Source organism: Dicentrarchus labrax, unplaced genomic scaffold, assembly GCF_905237075.1.
Source record: "Dicentrarchus labrax unplaced genomic scaffold, dlabrax2021, whole genome shotgun sequence".
NCBI classification, from domain to species: Eukaryota; Metazoa; Chordata; class Actinopteri; family Moronidae; genus Dicentrarchus; species Dicentrarchus labrax.
In genome coordinates this window covers 439,619-460,907 of record NW_026136718.1, presented here as the reverse complement: position 1 = coordinate 460,907, position 21,289 = coordinate 439,619, and the positions used below count along the sequence as shown (strand labels likewise).

Genomic DNA, 21,289 nt, shown 5'->3' with positions numbered 1-21,289 from the left:
TCTTCATCAAAAGCAGCACATATAATATATGGATGAAGCTGAACAAGACTTTTAGGTTTGTGTTATGGTAACACTGACCGTTTGTCTGTAATTAGTTACTGAACTTTTGAAGGCGTGGCCAAACATAACATGTACATAAAGCCAAATTGCACGTGTGTGTAACAGCTCCACAATAATACTAAGATACAGATACAGCACAGATACAGGACAGAGGTCACTGTTGTAGATTCAGGGCATATTCATATAATAAAAACAATACAAATATTATTAATATTAAATTATTTCATAGGTTTTAGTGAAATCCAATAATATGACACTAATCGTGTGATTGGCTGTACTTTAGATACAGGGCAGAGGTCAGTGCTGTACTTTCTATTTGATTCACATAACAGTAACAATGATGATATTATTAAGTATAACTTTATTTCACAGGTTCTAATGAAATCCAATAATATGACCGTTGAACAATCTCTCAAACAATAAATAACTAATAATAACTGTTATTTTCAGATCACAGAACACTTAGAGACTCTTAGACGCTGTGTCTGCAGCAGATAAATAAATACAAATATTCTAGTTTAACACTAAAAATCAGTTCAGGAGCTTTCTGATTAATTATCCCTCAGTTCTGACTGACAGAAATTACATGTGTTTATATCTGATTACAGCTGCTGTCAGCTGATGTTTCTATCAGCAGTTTAATTGTCTTTATATTAATATATCAGGGTGACAGTTAATCACCCAGGAGGCTTTTATTCTGAAGGCCACAGCTTCCTGTGTGAAGTTACATGTTTACAGCTGTTTACTGCTGCCAACAACCAGTAGCCATCTACAAAAACTGGGGGCCACCTACTAATAATATAACTAGTAGCCAACAACTCAAAAACCTAGTAAACGTATTACTAGTTTCCATCAATGAACAACTAGCCAACATTAAGGACAGCTGTGGCTCAGAGGCAGAGCGGGTCGTTCCTTAATCGGAAGGTTGTGGGTTCGATCTCTGGCTCCTGGTGCCACATGTCGAAGTATCCTTGAGCAAGATACTGAACCCCGAATTGCTCCGATGCCGTGCATCAGTCTGTGAGTGTGTGTGAATGAGTTAGTTTCTGTTTGATGGACCATCACTGAGTGAATGTGTGTGAAAGGGTGAATGTGAATGTGGCACGTAGCGCTTTGAGTGGTCGGAAGACTAGAAAGGCGTTATACAAGTACAGGTCCATTTACCATTTAAAACAGCCACCAACTAAAACTGATAGGCTGGAAGCCCACAAAACCTGACCCTAAACCCAAACACCTAAACCCTGACCCTGACCCTGACCCTGACCCAGACTCTGACTGGCCTCTGAGGCTGCTGGGAGAAATTAGTCTGGATGTGGAGAAATATGAGCTGAGCAACCTTCAACATCTGACTCTGGACCTGAATCCAGTCAGTCCACTCTGATTCTGGTTCTGTCTCTCACAGTTCTCAGTTCAGAAAGATCCTGGCCTCCATCCTGGTCTGGACCGCAGACAGGATGTGAACCTGAAGGGTCAGGGTCTTTAAATATGGGTCTTCAGAATCCAGGTTTCCTCTGATCCGGATCCAGGCAGACCACGACCTCGTTAATGACTGATGTTACCTGGTCCAGATGTTGTCCAGGTCCAGCTTTAACAAGAACACTGATGTAATGTGGATCTCTCTCTCTCTCTGTCTACATGGTCAGTGGATGCTGAACGCCCGGCGGTCTCTGCATTTATTCATGGGACCCTCTGAAAGTTTAATAGTGCAGCTCCATTAATCTGTGGGCCCGTTCTAAAAGCAAGAATTAAAGATTCATCTCTCTCTCTTCCTCACCCTCCTCTCTCTCCTTGCTTTCCCTCCTAAGCCGACACTTTGAAATATTTATGAGTGCTGAATCACTGGATGAGAGGAGGAGGCTCCTCCCTGCTTCACTGCTGCTGGGAGACACAAATATTACATTCATACTGTAAATCCTAAAATGTTCATCAGTTCAAACTATTCCTACATTCCCAGTTTGATTTTAACAAACTGTTGTTGAATTTAAGTCAGACTCAATTCTGATTTTAAATTAAAAGTGATAATCGATCATAAATCAATCACACGGTATCACATTAATGATTTCCTAAATCAAGCTTCATTACATAACTTCTAGCTTTTATCTCGGAGTAGCGTTAGCTCGGTGGAGCACAGCTTCGTCTGCAGCCAAGCGGAGTGGACGTCGAGCTCTAGATGAGTAAACTCTGGCTTCATTTCAAAGACTAAAGGCCGCGCGGCTTCCTGGCGGTTTGAGTAAACGGGATCAGAACAGGAAGCCCGCCTCTGTTTGATTTGATTGGCTGTCTGGGCCAGGTGTGATGGGTCTGGTCAGGTGACCCTTTTGAGCAGATTGTGTCCTGTGAATATTGATCACATCTCTGTTTTATGTATTTTTAACAATCATACAGACTTAATGTTAGAGGTGTGCGTCCCTTCTACGAGGATCCGATACGTATCCAGATACCTGAGCTACAATAAGATTCAGGGACATTTTAATCTGGAACAGTTGGATCCGATGTAATCTGATGAAGTTCTCTACAGTTTGTTTAATGCAGCCGTTTATTTTTACCAATGGACACTTTTGTCCAACTTTCCTTCCTATAGAATCCAAATGTCTTTAAAACGTTACCTCGTAAAATCAAGAAGGACACGCAACCCCCTGTGAAGCTCTGGCAACACCTAGTGCCCCCCCTCAGAGTTTCACACCCTATTAATCGATCGATGATTAATCGTACAGCTCTGGGCTGCATGTGAAAAGTTATTCCAGTGTCAAACCACAATGTAAAACACCATTTAATATTCCAGCAGCTGGAGCGCCAAAAAATAATTGAATAAATCATTAAAATACAGTTTTTAGCTTTAATTTGAAGTAAAATCTTGTGTAACTTTTGTCTTTTTAATCTTTAATTAAATTTAAATAAAAACTGTATTTGGACAGTTTACCAATGCTTATACACTGATAAACAACATTACAGTGCAGCAGTGTGAACAGCCTGATATATAAAATAAAGAGAAATATTATATATCTATGATTATTAGATTATATATAGATACAAACTGAAGAACCGACTGGGAGTCAGACAGGATCAATGCTGGACCCTGATCAGGGCTCTGCAGCAACATGTGGAAGAAACTGTCCACATACTTTTGGCCATATAGTGTAAAATGAAAGAGAGAGAGAGAGGGAGAGAGAGAGAGAGAGAGAGAGGGGAGAGAGAGAGAGAGAGAGAGAGACAGAGAGAGAGAAACAGAGAGAGAGAAACAGAGAGAGAGACAGAGAGAGGGAGAGAGAGAGAGAGAAACAGAGAGAGAGAAACAGAGAGAGAGAAAGAGAGAGAGAGACAGAGAGAGGGAGAGAGAGAGAGAGAGAAACCGACAGAGAGAGAGAGAGAGAGAGAGAGAGAGAGAGAGAGAGAGAGAGAGAGAGAGAGAGAGAGAGAGACAGAGAGAGAGAGAGAGAGAGAGAGAGAGACAGAGAGAAACCGACAGAGAGAGAGAGAGACAGAGAGAAACCGACAGAGAGAGAGAGAGAGAGAGAGAGAGAGACAGAGAGAAACCGACAGAGAGAGAGAGAGAGAGAGAGAGACAGAGAGAAACCGACAGAGAGAGAGAGAGAGAGAGAGAGAGAGAGAGAGAGAAAAGAGAAACCGACAGAAAAGAGAGAGAGAGAGAGAGAGAGACAGAGAGAGAGAGAGAGAGAGAGAGAGAGACAGAGAGAAACCGACAGAGAGAGAGAGAGAGAGAGAGAGAACAGAGAGAAACCGACAGAGAGAGAAAAAAGAAAGAGAAAAAACAGAGAGAAACCGACAGAGAGAGAGAGAGAGAGAGAGAGAAAAAGAACAGGAGAGAGAGAGAGAAAGACAGAGAGAAACCGACAGAAGAGAGAGAGAGAGAGAGAGACAGAGAGAAACCGACAGAGAGAGAGAGAGAGAGAGAGAGAGAGAGAGAGAGAGACAGAGAGAAACCGACAGAGAGAGAGAGAGAGAGAGAGAGAGAGAGAGAGAGACAGAGAGAGGGAGAGAGAGAGAGAGAGAGAGCAGAGGGGGGAACACCGTCAATCAGAAGCTCCGCCCCCCCGGGACGCACCGGAGCAGCAGTGAGGACTGAGCCGGTAACGGAGCCAAACGCTCCTCCTGCAGCTCCAAAACTTTACCTCACATTGTTCTTTGTTCTCCTCTCTGGTCCCGCTCAGCTCAGCTCGGCTCGGTTCGGTTCGGTTCGGTTCAGTTCGGTCTGCAGCGGCAGATGGAAGAAAGCGAACCCCGGAAAGTTTGAGTCCGGGGGCAGAGATCCCGGAGACCCGGTCCTGAACTTCCAGACGGAGAGTAGCGGGAAGGTCGGGACGCATCGCGGGGCTCCGGGGTGCAGCTCCGGGTCCAGCTCCGGGTCCAGCTCCGGGTCCAGCTCGGTGGTCTGAGCTCGTCCAGACTCTGAAGCGGTTACATAAGAGACACAAAGAGGACTAACAGATCCTGAATGAGGGTCTGATCCGGACTCTGCTCTGCGCGTAAATGTTGGGCTGAGTTCAGGACGCACATGGACGGACTGGTTCCCGGTCTGCACACGGTCCTGCTGCGGGTCTGATCCGGTTCTGATTGAGTGAAAATGAAACTTTTGGACTGCTGGTCCTCCCGGACGCGGATCTGGACGAATTCCCCGGTTTTCCAGGACGAACCGTCTCCGTGAAGGTTTCCCTCCTCACTCACAATAACATGGATTAATGTCGCTCTGCCTGCTGGGAAATTATCAGTTAAACGCGAGAGAGCGGGAGAATGAAGCTGATAATCGATGAGTATTGAGTATTGATCCGGATCCGCAGAGATTAAATCCACATTCCTCCACGCGCTCACAACACAAGAGACGCGGATGTTCGCGGGGACGCAGCGCGCCGCTCCGCCGCACATGGAGCTCTCCGGGCGGCCGCTGCTGCTGCTCGGCCTCCTGCTCCGGCTCTGCTCCGCAGTCACCGACGACCGACTCATCTCAGACCGGTACGCGGTCTACTGGAACAGCTCCAACCCCAGGTAAGACCCGGTCCCGGTGCTGCACAGAGGGAGAGAATACAGGAACGTTCAAGTTCAATAAAATGAATGTTAAAGTTTCTAATTATGAATATAAACTTTATATTTTATTTATACTTTATATAAAATATATTTAATATAAAGTGTAAATAACTTTATATTTATACTTTATATTAAATATATTTTACCACCACATTTAAACTGAAGCTGGTTCAAAATTCAGTAAATAGAAACTGAAGATAAAAGTTTAAATGACATTAACATGTTATTCTCCTCAGGAACGGTTCTTCATAATAATAATATTAATAATAATATTCAATTATAATATAATAATAATAATTATTATAATATAATAATAATAATAATCAGTTAAAGAGCTAAATGTTTTTAAAGGTGATAAAATAAAACAGATCAAATATTCAGCAGGAACCAACAACAACAACAACAACAACGACAATAATAATAATAATAATAATAATAATAATAATAATAAAAGAGAAATAATATATTCAGATGAAGTTTTACACAGATATAGAATATTCCCACAATCAGTGAAGGGGCCACGGGTCACATTTATTAATAATTACCGTAAACCTTCCAATAAAAGCAGGGTCCCTAATAGATGCAGGTCTCCTTTAAAAGCCTGGTGTGGCTACACATTTTGACAAATAAAGGCAGGTCTCCAATAGAGGCCTGGTCTGGATTTTATAGAAATGTTCTCGATGTATAAAACCTCTTAAAACCCACCGGGTCGCCTGCTTGAGCGAGTTTTAAGTCGTTTTGATCTCCTACACAAATATAAATGTTTAAACTTCTGTCAGCATGTACATAATGAACATCATTAGATCAGTTATAGATTCTCCACAATTCAATCGTTCAATATATTTTATAAAAATTATCAACAACAAACTATAACGTTAATTCATTCTGACTTACCGGTAACATGGTAAACAAGAGAAACGGAAAAAAACCTCTGAAGCATCATAATCATCATGTTAGTTGTCAAATTTGCTGAATAAAACTCAAGAGAAGCAGCAGTTAGAGTTTAGTTTAGTTTTGTGCTAAAGGAATCAAAGGCCTGTCCCAAATAGAGGCCTGTCCCAAATAGAGGCCTGTCCCCAATAAAGGCAGGGGGAGTTCAGTGATTTTAGCAAATAAACGCCCGGGCTATTATTAGAAGTTTTACGGTAATTCTGTGTAAAATAACATCAAATGTTTATCTTTAATTGTTTTTATAATTAATAGTCAACATCCAGAAAAAGAAGAAATCCTAAAAATTAATCAAACTTTTTATTTATTAAAACAAAGTGAGAGAATCTATGACAACCCCCCCACGCTCTGTCCCGCTCACCCCCGCTCTCCCCCGCTGTCTCCCGCTCTCCTGCTCCTGCAGTGACCTTTGACCTCTGCTGTCAATCACATGTCAGAGTCTCTTCTTCTGTGGTTTTTCTACCATATTTCTGCGCCTGGCAGCAGAGAGTTAACAGCTCTCTGTTCTGCCTTCTGATTGGTCGGCTGCGGTCTGAACCGTCCAATGGGAGCCTGCAGTGCTTCGTGGGATCCTTCGGGGTTACATGCTTTTATTTTGGAGAGTAAAGAGAACAAACACATAAAAACTTATTTTTATATATGTGTGAATGTGTGTGTGTGTGTGTGTGTGTGTGTGTGTGTGGTGCCTCCAGATGGGAGCACATTCTCACACACACACACACATTCACACATTCACACATTCACACATCCACTCAGTGGTCCAGCAGCAGTTTGGGGTTCAGTATTTTTTCGACCTGCAGCGGTAGGATCCAGGAATCGAACCTCCAACCTTCTGATTAGTGGACGACCCTGTAATAGTACTGCAGTGTTATTGTATATTTACTGTAGTTTTACTGTAGTTTTATGTATATTTACTGTAGTTTTTACTGTTTACGTTACGTTTACGTAATTTACGTTCAAGGCCATCCACAACCTTTCCCCTCTTTATCTGTCCGAACTCCTCCACATCGCCACCCCTTCCCGTTCCCTCAGATCTGCCTCCTCTGTCCACCTCTCTGTCTCCCGTCTTTTCACCATGGGGAGCAGGGCTTTCAGCCGCTCTGCCCCCCGACTCTGGAACTCACTTCCACCGGACATCAGGAACCTGGACTCTCTCCCCCTCTTCAAATCAAGACTAAAAACTCACCTATTCAGAACTGCCTACCCCACTTAATTCTCTACATTGTCCTTTTCCTGTCTGGTTCTTATTTCTTACTGTTTTATTTTTTATTTTTATGTATTGTACGGTGTTCCTCGAGTGCCCAGAGAGGCGCCTTTAAATAAAATTTATTATTATTATTATTATATTTACTGTAGTTTTACTGTAGTTGTATGTATATTTACTGTAGTTTTATGTATATTTACTGTAGTTTTATGTATATTTACTGTAGTTTTATGAATATTTACTGTAGTTTTATGTATATTTACCGTATTTTTATGAATATTTACTGTAGTTTTATGTATATTTACTGTAGTTTTATGTATATTTTCTGTAGTTTTATGTATATTTACTGTAGTTTTACCGTAGTTTTATGAATATTTAATGTAGTTTTATGTATATTTACTGTAGTTATACGTATATTTACTGTAGTTTTAGTGTAGTTTTATGTATATTTACTGTAGTTTTACGTATATTTACTTTAGTTTTACTGTAGTTTTATGTATATTTACTGTAGTTTTACGTATATTTACTGTAGTTTTACTGTAGTTTAATGTTTATTTATTGTAGTTTTACCGTAGTTTTATGAATATTTACTGTAGTTTTATGTATATTTACTGTAGTTTTACGTATATTTACTGTAGTTTTACTGTAGTTTTATGTATATTTACTGTAGTTTTATGAATATTTACTGTAGTTTTCCGTATATTTACTGTAGTTTTATGTATGTTTAGTGTAGTTTTAGATATATTTACTGTAGTTTTACGTATATTTACTGTAGTTTTACTGTTCAGTGTGTTTCAGTCTGAGAAATATTTGCTAAACCAAACTTCAGTCAGAAATCAGAGGATTTAATTGAAATACAGAAACAGTTCATCATGAAAGGGATTGATGTGATTATCTGTCTGATATTGGTGTGAAGCAGCAGATCAATACTGTGAGAACACGTTACAGCTGATCGATTATCAGCACAGATCAGACTGATTGATAACAGCAGAGAATAAAGTATAAAATGTGATTATATATAATATAAAGTATTGTTGCTGCAGTATTCAGTCGACTGGTCGGAGCTTTCACCGAGTCAATGTTATTGAGTTATTGAATTTATTATAAATATTCTCATATTAATAATGTGGAAACATTCAGAGCGTCTGATCAGAAACTGTCAGTGGCGATATTCTGTGACGATTTTCATCGGATTTTCACTTCCTGCTGTTTGTGGTTCTTTGTGGTTCTATGTGGTTCTTTGTGGTTCTGGTTTCTGTTGATGCTCACCGTGCTGTGACTTTATATTATATTTCATTTCTAATAATTTCTTCAGTATTGTTGTGCAGATACTAAAGATTCATCATATTAATGTTTCACAGCAGAGTTACTGTAACTGTGATACTGTCTACTTATACTAATACTACTAATACTACTAATAATAATACTAATATTACTACTTACTATCTACTACTCAGCGGAATAGAGACAGATGATCAATAGATGATCAATAGATGATCCACTCAAAACCTTCAACAAACTAAAACATCCAGAACTCAGCTTCCTGTCTGCTCACCAGCTCCAGCACCAGAGTCCGGATCCACTTGATCCCCGTTCAACAAAGAATCAAAAATTCTCCTCTTCACCTACAAAGTCCTCCATGACACCCTAACTCACTGACACCTGCACCTTCACCCCTCGCTCTCCTCTCTCCCCTGTCTCCCCTCTCACCCGGTCCAAGCACCAGACCTGGGGGACCGGTCCCCCCCCCCCGGAACTCCCTCTCTGCCCTCATTCAAAACTGCATTTAAAAAACCACCAATTTAATTCTGCTTTCAATCTGTGATCCATCAGTTCATCACTTCTTCTTTACGTTGGTTTTATTCTTCTGCTGTTTCATTTTAAAGCATTATACAAATAAAAAGGATTATTATAATAAAAATTATTAGATGAACAATAGAAACAACACTTCTGTCTACAGAGAGAAATCTGTAAATCCTCAAAATACAAAACTCTGCTTTTTGTCTCAGTCTCAGGTTCCAATCTGGAAAATTCCAAATTTCAATTTAAAAAATAAATAAATGTATGTTTTTATGTATAAAAATAAATCAATTCCTTTTCCCATGATTCACATGAAACCTTTCTTATCATGTTCTGTTCATTTATTTTATTTTGTAGATAGAAAGTAATCAGAATACTGGATTACTGCTGCGCGGCGGCTTTTGTCCTGAATCGAGTGAATTCATTCTGGAGGCTTTCGGTTGCAGCGCCGAGCAGATTAAAGCTGTTTAACTGTAACGTTGCCGGTTTGATTCCAGCTGTTGAAATTCAACTTTATTCAGTTTTTAAATGATCTTCTGATACTTCTTCATTATTTATAATATTTATAATATTTATAACATATCAGTGACATTTAACTTTACAGGGGAGTCAAAACTGACCAAACATTGTCCTGACTTTGTTTATTGAATTCAGTCTTTAATATTTAAACTTTACGTGGATGACAATATACTTAATGAACAATATTTCAACATTTATTGAAAAAGAAACTCAGTATTTTAAGTGCACTTACAGTTCGTTTTGATCAATAACTCTGGATTGGCTTAGTATTGTGATCGTTCAGCAGCAGCTTCCATTTGATTCATATAACCTATAATATATGTATGTGGCTCATACTGTGTGATCCACAAACTGACCTCAGATCAGCTTTAAACGGCTGAATTATTCAGATTTGACTTATTATAAAAATCAGATGCAGGTTGTTAAATTAATGTATTGATCATTCAGACTCACTGATCAGCTTCACCTCAATAAAAAAAAGTCATATTTAGAAATTATACAATACATAAAATACAAAGTGATTGTTTAAGATTAAATCAGCAGATATTTCTGACACCCTCTGGACACCCCATCAATATTTCTCTACAACAACAACAACAACAACAACAACAACAACAACAATAACCATCGCAGTATTTATTTGTAATTATTTTTATGTGTTTTTCTTCTTTTTACAGCTTTTATTTTGAAACCCACGCAGTTGTTCAGGAACAGTCCTGCAGTGAATCATAAAATTCAGTTTGTGTTCTAATGAGTCGGGTGGAATGATACATTAATCTGGATCAATTTATTGATATCGATGTTCACCGACCATGATCTATGGTCTCATATTGATCGCTGGTCCTGAATCCAATCGAAAACATATCGTTGCAGACTTTTGATATCGTTGTGTAATTCATTGATTTAACATCGATCTACAGTCTCCCCGTCTGACCTCAGAACCAGCGGCACCAGTGGAACCAGCGGCATTAACACCAGTTTAAACTCTCTTAATTAATTAGAGAGCAGATTGAATCCGAATCCCCACAGACAGAAAATAACAGACACAGTTCATTCAGACTGCATTACGTTGTTCTGTTCTGTGGGCAGTGTCAATAAAGTCCAATGTGATAATAGAGGAAAACAACTGACCTCTGACCTGAAGTCACTGCCTGTATGATGTTGTTTCATTGAAGCTCTCAGCTCATTTTAAAGAGAAAGTTTCTATAGGAAGCCTGTAGTCATTGATTATCAGTTATTTTTAAATGAATGTATTGATTGTTTGGCCAGCTTGACCATCTGCCATTATCTGTTAATCTGTATTTGTATGCTAAAGCTTTGAGCTACTGGATACCTGAATTTAAAGATCGCAATACAAATATGTGAAGGTTAAAATTTATTTCGATGTAAAAGAAAGAAAGACAAAATAACTCTTAAAATAAGAAATAACATTATACACTCAATGAATAAATCCTCATTAACAACATAAAAAGTTGGAAAAGAAGGAAACATACATTTATTTATTCTCATCAATTAACTTAAATAACCTTCACCTCGACATATATACGTATATATACACATATATACACATACATACACACACACAACCCTACAATGTGTGTTATGTGGTTAACGTGTAGTTCACTGAATATCACACTGTGTCAATGAACCAACAGTTAACCATCATCAGAGGAGTAAAATTAATTATTGTATCATGACACATGAAAAGGAAACACTTGTTGTACACAGTTTGTTCCTCAAAAATAAAAAAAATCTGTCATTTGATAAAGAAAATATATTTAGTAGATTCTAATGAATCTTTTTCAGTGTTTGTCTTCAGGCTCATTTTCTTTAAAAACTCTTGAGAGAATCGTTACGACCCTAAGAATGTAAGTGGTTGCTGATTTGATTGGTTTATTAAATAATCAATTAATTTTTTTTGGTATTTTGTCAGATTCTGTTTCATTCGCTCTGGTTTTATTGTCCTGGATGTGAGTTTTTGTCCCTGTCGTGTTGCCGTAGGCCTCTTGGCGAGCGTCCTGTTGTGTTGAGCCTTTCTGCTGATGTTGCAGTATTACTCCATGTACTGAAGCTCTTTGTGTACTTTTACTGCAGTTCTTAGTCTTAGAACTGATCTCAGACCTGCTGCTGGTTGCTTGTGACGGACTTTAAGTGAATGAAATTAGGAGGAAATGAAGTGTTTCTCTGTGGCTGCAGGAGCCAAAAACACAAAAACCCCAAAAATGTTAACTTCATTAAGTTTCCCTCAAAGCAAAAATGTCCCAGAGCAAAATCCCAACAGACAGAGGACAGACAGAGGAGAGAGAGAGGAGGGAGAGGACAGAGAGAGGAGAGAGGACAGAGAGAGAGAGAGAGGGGAGAGAGAGAGAGGAGAGAGAGGACAGAGAGTAGAGAGAGACAGAGAGAGAGAGAGAGGAGAGAGAGAGGAGAGAGAGAGAGGACAGAGAGAGAAGACTGAGAGAAGACTGAGAGAGGAGAGAGAGAGGAGAGCTCCTGATGGATTTAATAAAAACCAACGTGTGAGTCAGACAAACAGCGGAAAACATGAGTTCATCCTGAATGAATCCACTTCAGCCTGATTCACTGTCTGCAGAGGAACCTCTGTAACGGTCTGCTCCTTTATCGTTGCATTTAAAGAGTTTACTGACTTTACTGCAAGAAACACCTTTTTTCTTTTTACATTCATCAGACAGTAACATAAGCTAACATCTCCAGGTACAACTATGCAATGCAAACATGAAGTTCTACATAAGATTATTGCTGCACAGTTAACCCAATACGATCGACTGCAACATGCAAATTACAGGAACTACAATGTTCTGATAAAAGTAAAATGTGACAAACAGCAGTACAATGAAGTTCTGTAGTTCCACACCAACAAATGTCACATCAGGATTTTAGTGAAAAATTTAAATTGTGATGCAGAAAGGCTTATTTCCACTAATTGTAAATCATATCTCAATATGATTGTTTTCCATCATATTGCTTTTTGGGGGATTGTTGTGGCCTAAAATGTCCAATCTCACAGCAGCTTTTCAAAAAAATTCCATATCTAAAAAATCCAAGGCAGCTTTTTCCAGAATAAAATCTTATTAGTTTCGTGACTTATGGCTCATCTGCTACGACTGGTGAAAGTCGCAATTTGTGTTAATTGTTGTGATCGCAACCTCCTGGATGGACTTATATATATTGTCAACTAATTCTGGTTGACATGGCTGAGAGTTGCTTCTTCTCGCTGCTTGTCACATTATTGACAGCAATATGTTGCCACAGCAATGTGTTTTTACATTATATATCAGAAAGAAGAGTTTTCATATACGCTGATAATGATACCGATATGTCTGTGACAGACCATTATCAGCAATAATGTTGGTTGTCTCAGTGTGGAACTTATCCCTCCACAGACGAGCCCCCATTTGTAAAAAACCCGGACGAGCCCCCATTTGTTAAAGCCCAGCTTTCAGGCAGCAACAGAGCCGGACTAATTTGTAAAGTCCAGTTGAAACAGAAATCAGAAAGCTGTTTGCTTCCTCATATTTATGTATTTACAGACCGAGACTGAATGCAGTATCTGGAGGAGGAAACAGACAGGGAATAAAGTACTGATATGTTTTTATTCCTGCCCTCTTGGGGCTAAGTTTGCTAACATTAGCTGCACAAGCTAAAAGCATCTAACATTACTGTTGGCGACAGTTAGCTTCTTGTAGCAACAAGTCCATCTGGAAACTAAATCAACGTAAATCACCTCGGTACCGCTGCCGTCAAACTGTCCTCTGTCTATCTGAGCGCTGTTCGGTTGCTAATGCTAATGGAGCTACATTAGCAGTTAGCTAACAGTAGCTACATTAGCAGTTAGCGGAGGACGTCAGAGGGAAAAACAGACAATATTCTCTCCATAAAATATGATCCAGTTTCACCCAAATCACTGATAAAGTTGTGTTTGTACAGTAATCAGTGAGCTCCACTAGCTAGCCATGCTGTTAGCTAGCTAGCTAACTAATGAGTCTTCACTCTGTGTCACTAACAGCTGCAGATTGATTGACGGGTGAATGTCAGATATTATTGGTTGAATCAGTTAGTTCATGCTGACGTAAGCACGTGATTGGATCCTATATAAAAACAAAGTGAGTGTGTGTGAATGTTCTGTCAGACTGTTAAACAGAGGAACAATATAACTGAGGATGAGACCTTAAAGGGTTCAAATGATTAGTTGTAAGAACGTGTATTTAGTTCAGCTGCATCGTGATGGTAGAGCAGAGAGAGCTTTCTCCTGTGGAAGACGGTGACTTTCTAATGAACCACCGGGACCAGGTCTCAGCCTGATGACCCTCCAACCAGGAAAACAAAAGAGAACCAGAGATTTGATTATTTCCTGTGAATATTGATCAGAGATGAGTTTTCCTGATATTTTTATACATTCTCTGTCTGTATTTTGTATTTGTATAATTTTTAACAATCAGACTTTATATTCTTCTTTCTGACAGATTCACTGTTTTCTCTTTACTCTGCAGCTCTTTGGTTGTTTATCAGAGCAACCAGTCTGTCCTCTTGTGTCCCATAATGCATCACAGGACAGATCATTGTCTGATGGTGCGTTCAGGTGGTCCTCATTAACCTGTAAAGTTGTACACTGATCACATGAGCAGGAAGAGGACACACTGACCCAACACAAGGTCACAAACTGGGTGAACTGGAGCGTCTGTGATGTGTTCAAGTCCAAGTCAGAACTCCGGTATCTCTGAAACGGCCCCAGTTTAACGCTGGGATTTAACACTGTGTTTCTGCTGGTGAACTGGGAGCTTTGGGAGGAAATGAGGAGCACCTGAACGCACTGTTAGTTCTGGTTTGGAGATGAAGAGCGGGTTCATTGTCAGTGAAGGACTCAATCTGATTGGCTTCAGAGGAGGCTGTTAGGTTTATATGGGGTTAAAGGTCAAACACACACAGTACAAAGTGTCCAATGAACTCCCAGTAAAGAACCAGTGTGTGAAACTGGATCAGGTTTTACTTCCAGTTTTATAATGTTTCAGTTCAGATTATTGATCTGATCCTCGGATCATCCTCACCTAGTCTCACCTCTTCATCACCTGTTAATCAGCTGATTGATTGAGCGGATCATTGACTTCCTCCATTGGGGTTTTTTTGGCGTCCGTTGGTCTGTCTCTCTGCGCTGCAGAAGGAGAAAATGGCGGACGTTTTTTTGTTCAGAGTAAAAAAAAGAAACACACAGCTGCAGCCGCCATTTTGTTCTGCCTCTTAACTCCAAGGTCAGACCCCCCCGCTCCCCCTCTGCCTCGAAAATCCCCCCAACCGTCCCGAGGAGCGCCGTCTCAGACGGACGGAGATGAGACTAAAATGAATTTCTTAAAACAGACAGAATGATTATCGATCATCAATATTTTAAAAATATTCATTTTCAAAATAAAAGTTTTATATTCTGAAATCAATTTAAAAAAAAAAAATCACATTCAGTGAAATCAGATGTTTGTGTCTCTAAAGGTCAAAACTTCTTTGTTTCTTCATGTTTGAGTTGCTGCTTTGGAGGATGTGATCATCGTCTGTGATTCAGTAAACATTTTCAAACGGTGTCGGCGGCCATGTTGAATATTCACTCTTTACAGTGATTAGTTAATTGTTGCTGTTCAGCTGATGGTGGCGCTGCAGAGACAGTTTGTTCAGTTTTGTTCAGTCGGATATTTTCAGGATTTCTAAACTTTCACCAAAATGTCGGGAAAACATTTATTGACACGGAGGTTTTATAGTTTATTGAGTAAATCACTAAAATATGAAGGATTTTAAGACGGGAACAATAATTTCTGTTTGTGGAAGCTGAAGTTTGATCATTCAATAGTCTAAAGTAGATGTAGTGGTCAGTCAACCCTTACAAATGAAAATGAAAATCATATTTTAACAATTTCTTGTTTCACTTGTTTCACAGTTCTCAATCAATAACATCGGGTTTTCTATTATCTGGCATTTTGCGATGATCGTGATCGTCCGATGAACAGAAATCGGCAGCAGTGTGTCTGCTGTGGAACGATGTCAGTGCTCCTCGCTGGGAGTTTTGGGAAGGAGGTGATAAAGTTAGTTTGGAGCTCTGTACTGTAACTCTCATGGTAATGATTCTTCCAGGTATTAGTCAGACCCTCGGGTGTTACCAGGGAAACAGGCTTGTAAAAGACACCCTTCAGATTTTGATTTAAAAACGCTTGAAAATAAATTAAACAATGATCCTTTTATTTTGTGATCTTACGTAAATGTTTGCCTGAATTTCCTGCACAATAAAACTTTACATGGATTTTTTTGCATTATATCCATTTATCAGCACTAACACAGTGAGATGCAGAGGTCAGTACCTATCAATAGTGGTCCAAGGAAGGAACAGAACCAGAGACAGGGTCATGGGGGGCCGAGGCTCATTGATGCAGGTGGGGAGTGAAGGCTGGCCCGTGTGGTCCGATCCAACAGACGAGCTACTGTAGCTCAAACTGCTGAAACAGTTAATGCTGGTTCTGATAGAAAGGGGTCAGAACACAAAGTGCAGAGCAGTCTGCTGGTCTGGGACCAGTCAGGGAGTCCAGTGCTCACAGTGTTACTGCTGATTGGTGGATATGGAGCCAGCAGCAGCCTGTAAACCCGTAGGTATCTGTCAACCAGTACTTCAGGAACTTGATGGGACCGGAGATAGACAGTTGATTGTTGAGTCTCATTCCCAAAGTGTCTTTCTATCTCTCTCGGCTCTGATTGGTTGTTTTTGTTTGGGCCCGGTGGATTCTACCATCAGGAGCACTAGGAGGAGCCAAAGGAACCAGAATTTTGGTACAACTGTCAGGATGTAGCGAAGTTTCAGCAGAGTGAAAGTTATTTTCATAAAAGTTACCTACTGCAGCTTTAATCGGGTTGGGATGCAAAACTGATCAACCCTGCTAATCGTCAATCACTCTCGTATGAATGGATGAAAACATGAATGTGTGTGACAGTGTGAGGTCACATAATGAGACGTGATGTAACACAGTGACAGGAAGTGCAATCGCTGTCGGTTGGTGTCTCCTGGGCGGGTTCGGTCTGGGTTCTGGTGAAACCTCTGGTGAAAGTTCAGTTAATAATTTTAAACTGTGGTTTTGTGGGTTTTGATGATTTGAAGTAAAAATGTTCTGATTGGCTCGTTTTGTTCTCAGTAAATATCGTTTGTAGATTTTTAAAAGTTGGTTCTGTAAATAAATCTTTATTGTTTTCCTGGAGGTCGATGTGGTTTCTGTCAGCAGTGATGGGAGCCGCCGCTGCAGGAAACATACCCCCTTTTATTTTTTTATTTCTTTGGTGTTGGCAGCGTGGACCAATAGCGTGGCGGCGTGGCGTCAGCAGGGAGAGGCTTCTGTCAGAGCCGCTCCTCCAGTTATTTTTATATTCTCTCCTCCTCGTGTCTCAGCACTTCATCATGCTTTCTGCTCCCCGCTCATGCATTTTAATGTCTGACCCACATTTCATTGCACACACACACACACACACACACACACACACACACACACACACACACACACACACACCGGGGAAACTTTGAAGTCCTGGCTCGAGCACACTGACGAGGAGGAGGAGGAGGGTGAAGAGCTGCAACCTTTCCCTGTTTTCTGATGAAATTGGGCAGCAGAGAGAGGAGTGGGTCAGATCAGGAGACGAGCAGCACAAACAGAAACTCTCTGAAGGTTTTAGTTTTTCTGCATGAAGACAAACATCTGACTCACAGGAAGGAGGTTTAATCTGCACCATGTAGTTAGCTTAGCTTAGCATAAAGACTGGAAGCAGGGGGAATCTGTTAGCCTCCATCAAAAGAGCAAAAAATCCACCTTCCAAGAACTCCCAGTGTATTTGACATCCCATCATACATACACTGTAAAAGAACTTTACTGTAATAAATACGGTAGAACCTTTCTACTGTTACGGTAAAAGGATGTTAGTGCTGTTGATTGGACGGTTTTATTCCATATTTTACCACATAAATACAAGTTTTTACCATTAAAAGAAACAATTTTGCCACTTGAAAATACCGTATGAACGCATGTATGAAGACGTTTTTGCCATGAAGTATGACGGTAGTTTACAGTCCGTAATATAAAATATAAATATATATTCCATATAAAGTCCTTTAATATAAATAAAGGTTTGCATTGAGATATCACTGTGAGTCAGTTAACCTGCTCACAGTTTACAGTCTTTCACTGTAAAATATAAATGTTTTTTACAGTCAGATTCTGCCATAAGATTCAAACTGTCAATAACGTTTAAAAAAAAACGTATTTCATATTTATCCTCCATAAAGTCAACTGTGTCGTTTTCATTTCATTTTATTTAAAGCGGGTAGGAGACTGTGAACTGGAGCTGCAGTGATTAGTTTGATTCTCTTCCTGAGAACGGGCTGAGCCTCCAGAACCAAAGTGGACTTCTGAATGTAGGCAGAGTTCCACGCCGACCGACCGACTCGTTTTATATTCTACGATGAACTAAAAGACACTTTTATAAAACTATTAAATCAAACTGAATAATGTGTCCGACACTGACCGCTCCACATTTTATTTTCACTTTATTACACTTAAAGTTTCATTTTTAAAGGCTGAAATATTAAACTAATTATTGTTTGTGTAGTTTCTTATATTTTCCTTTAAATCAGAAAATGTCGGCCAGTATGGAGACGTAAATAATCCCAATACTGTGAGCAGCTTTCACAGATACAGACGCTGATACAGTACGTCTGATCTCTCTCTCTATATATATATACGTATATAACGACTAAATACTGCATCACACGTGTGTGTGTGTGTGTGTGGGTGTGTGTGTATGAGTGAGTGTGTGTGTGTATGAGTGAGTGTGTGTGTGTGTGTGTGTGTGTGTGTGTGTATGAGTGAGTGTGAGTGTGTGTGTGTGTTGTACATTAATGACGATGGGAGTGTAACTGTCTTTATGAGGACCTGTATTAAATGGATTATTATTATACGTTATTGTTGCTGCACTGAAGTTTTCTTGGGTCAGGTGATGCAGAACTTCAGATTCTGAGCTCCAGACAGTTTACATATATTATTATATTATATAAATTATTATATAATATAATAATATAATAATTTATATATTATAATATAATATATATGTTATTATATAAAGCACCACAAATTAAAATCAGAACAATATAAGGATACTGTACACATTGTGTTGATATATATTTCTGTATATGAATTTAGACTGAATACAGTGAAACTGTATTTATATTATATATATTATATATATATATTATGTATAATATATATTATATATATATTATATATTCTTTAATGAGTCTAAATGATCCAACAACAGGTGAAAGGTTGTAAATGTTATTGTTTGTATCAGAGCCTCTTGTTTAAGTCAAATCTGTGTTTTAAGATCGTTAGAGCAGAAAATACAATAAAGTCTAAATAAAATGATTAAACTCAGACACGCAGTTCAGTCTGCTGTCAGGATCAATTCTTATTGATTAGGTCAGTTAATGGGAGCTGATGGTGAGGATGGTGACTGCTGAAGGACAAATAAATGAACTCAATACTTACATTCAGAAAACAACAATTATTAATAATAATAATAATGTATTTTATTTTAAATAAATGAAGCAGTTTTTAATCTGATTTCACATTTTCAAATATTTATTGATTTTATAACAAATGACAGGAAGTGAAACACGAACTGATGAAGGTCCGTTAATAAAAGTTAAATAACTTTAAAGAATCCAATAAAAATTGATGAAATATCTTTATATGAATGTTTAACAATGTTTAATAATGTTTAATAACTTTATGAACAACTGATGATGTAACGATCAAAGATTCTGTTTCTGTATTTTATTGATTGTTATGGTGCCGATTGATTGACATTGAGTTCAGTGCCTCCGGTTTAAAGCGATCAGTAGCTTCATTCTGTGGGCAGTATTGATCCACCCGTACAGATACTGATTATTAGTAATCAATGAGACTGATTAATGTTTGCTGGTTGACACTGAGGACATTTACTCAAGTAGAGTTTTCAGCTATTTGAACCATTTGAACGTTTATTTAATAACTTTAGTTACTTTGCAGATTCACATTATTAATACAAAATATAAATCAATAATAAATTATGTATTATTATTGATTAAGCGACCCAGCAGTATAAAGTGATTGTTGCGTTAAATAATAATAAATATATAGAAATATTTTTAACTCACTTCAAGTTCAGGTATCAGGAAGGAAAATCTTTATTTTAATGAAATAATAAATTATGATATAAGAATAAGAATCATTTCCCAAAAGATTCTCTGTGTTTTTCTTCTCGTTCTGTTTCACGATCCCTGTGACCACCGCAGTGATGTCACAGTGTGATGTCACAGGGTGATGTCACAGTGTGAGGTCACAGTGTGAGGTCACAGGGTGAGGTCACAGTGTGACCTGATAGCGGGCCACAGGTGTTCTGGGTCTGTTGGGGTCTTTCGGCCCGGCTCCTGATTGGTCAGTGGGGTCCTCGCTGGGGGATCTGGGGGTTTGTGGAGCTCGCAGCAGATGGTGACCTTTTGACCCTCCAGGCAGCAGCCTGTCAGTCACATGACGCCTCACAGACCTTTTCTTCGTGAAAACGTCGGACAAATATCAGAACCGGAACGGATCAATATCGACTAAAATACAGCCGATCAGAAGTGTCTGTTTGTATCTGAACTCATCAAAGATCCTCTGTGAGGGAAGAAGCTCCACTCTGTGTTTCTGTAGTTCCCACAGAGTGAGACATCAGCTGATCATTAATATCAGATCAATAACTGAAGCTGATTGATCATCAGTTTGAATCAGACCTCCAGTATTCAGATCAACAAGTTTATTTAATCAACGTTTGATATCTGACCTCAGATCAGGTTGTAGGATGAGGATCAGCAGAGTGGATAACGTTAACAGTAACTGGCTCCTCTTCCTCCTCTTCCTCTCCTGTCGCTGCCTGAACCCGCCGGGTCTTCATCCCCCAGAGTCAGAGTCCTGGTCGGAGCCGCTGGACATCAGCCGGCCTCCATCGGTCCGCCCCGCTCCGGTTCTGTGGCTCATTCGGGCCCCGCTCCCCGGCAGTACTCCCTCTGTCCTTCCAGCTCCCAGTGTGTGTGTGTGTGTGTGTGTGTGTGTGTGTCTGTGTCTGTGTCTGTGTCTGTGTGTCTGTGTGTCTGTGTGTGTGTGTGTGTGTGTGTGTGTGTGTCTGTGTGTGTGTGTGTGTGTGTGTGTGTGTGTGTGTGTGTGTGTGTGTGTCTGTGTGTGTGTCTGTGTGTGTGTGTGTGTGTGTGTGTGTGTGTGTCTGTGTGTGTGTGTGTGTGTGTGTGTGTGTGTGTGTGTGTGTGTGTGTGTGTGTGTGTGTGTTGAGTGTAAACAGGATTAGCCTCTGGCTCAGGTGTCCCTCTAACAGGATTACAGAGTCCTCCTGAGTCCTCAGTCTGCTGTTAATCTGAATTATCGGCGCTGAGACAAAAGGTGTGTTTGTGGACGCAGCGGGGACGGGGACGGGGGCCTCAGGACGGGTGGTGTTTAACTTCCCCCCCCCTTTGTGTTCTCCTGAGGCTGACCTGCAGACTGATGTGGTCTCTGGTCTGGATGGGTCCTCCAGGTGGTTCAGGTTCACTGAAACACTGATCTAACCAAACACACGTGTCATCAGGCTCCTGATTGGTCCGTCTGGTGGTGGGAGGAGCCT

At 39.8% G+C, this 21,289-nt stretch overlaps 1 protein-coding gene across 1 annotated transcript in view; it reads left to right on the top strand.

Moving 5' to 3' along the window:
- The first annotated feature begins 4,052 nt into the window (after positions 1 to 4,052).
- The window catches only part of LOC127349770 (ephrin-A2-like), a 68,219-nt gene continuing 50,982 nt past the window's right edge, over positions 4,053 to 21,289 (top strand). Inside the window, exon 1 of the mRNA XM_051375670.1 lies at positions 4,053 to 5,061. Coding sequence (XP_051231630.1) covers positions 4,904 to 5,061 — 158 coding nt within the window. The 5' untranslated portion in view covers positions 4,053 to 4,903. The remainder of the gene's footprint in view (positions 5,062 to 21,289) is intronic.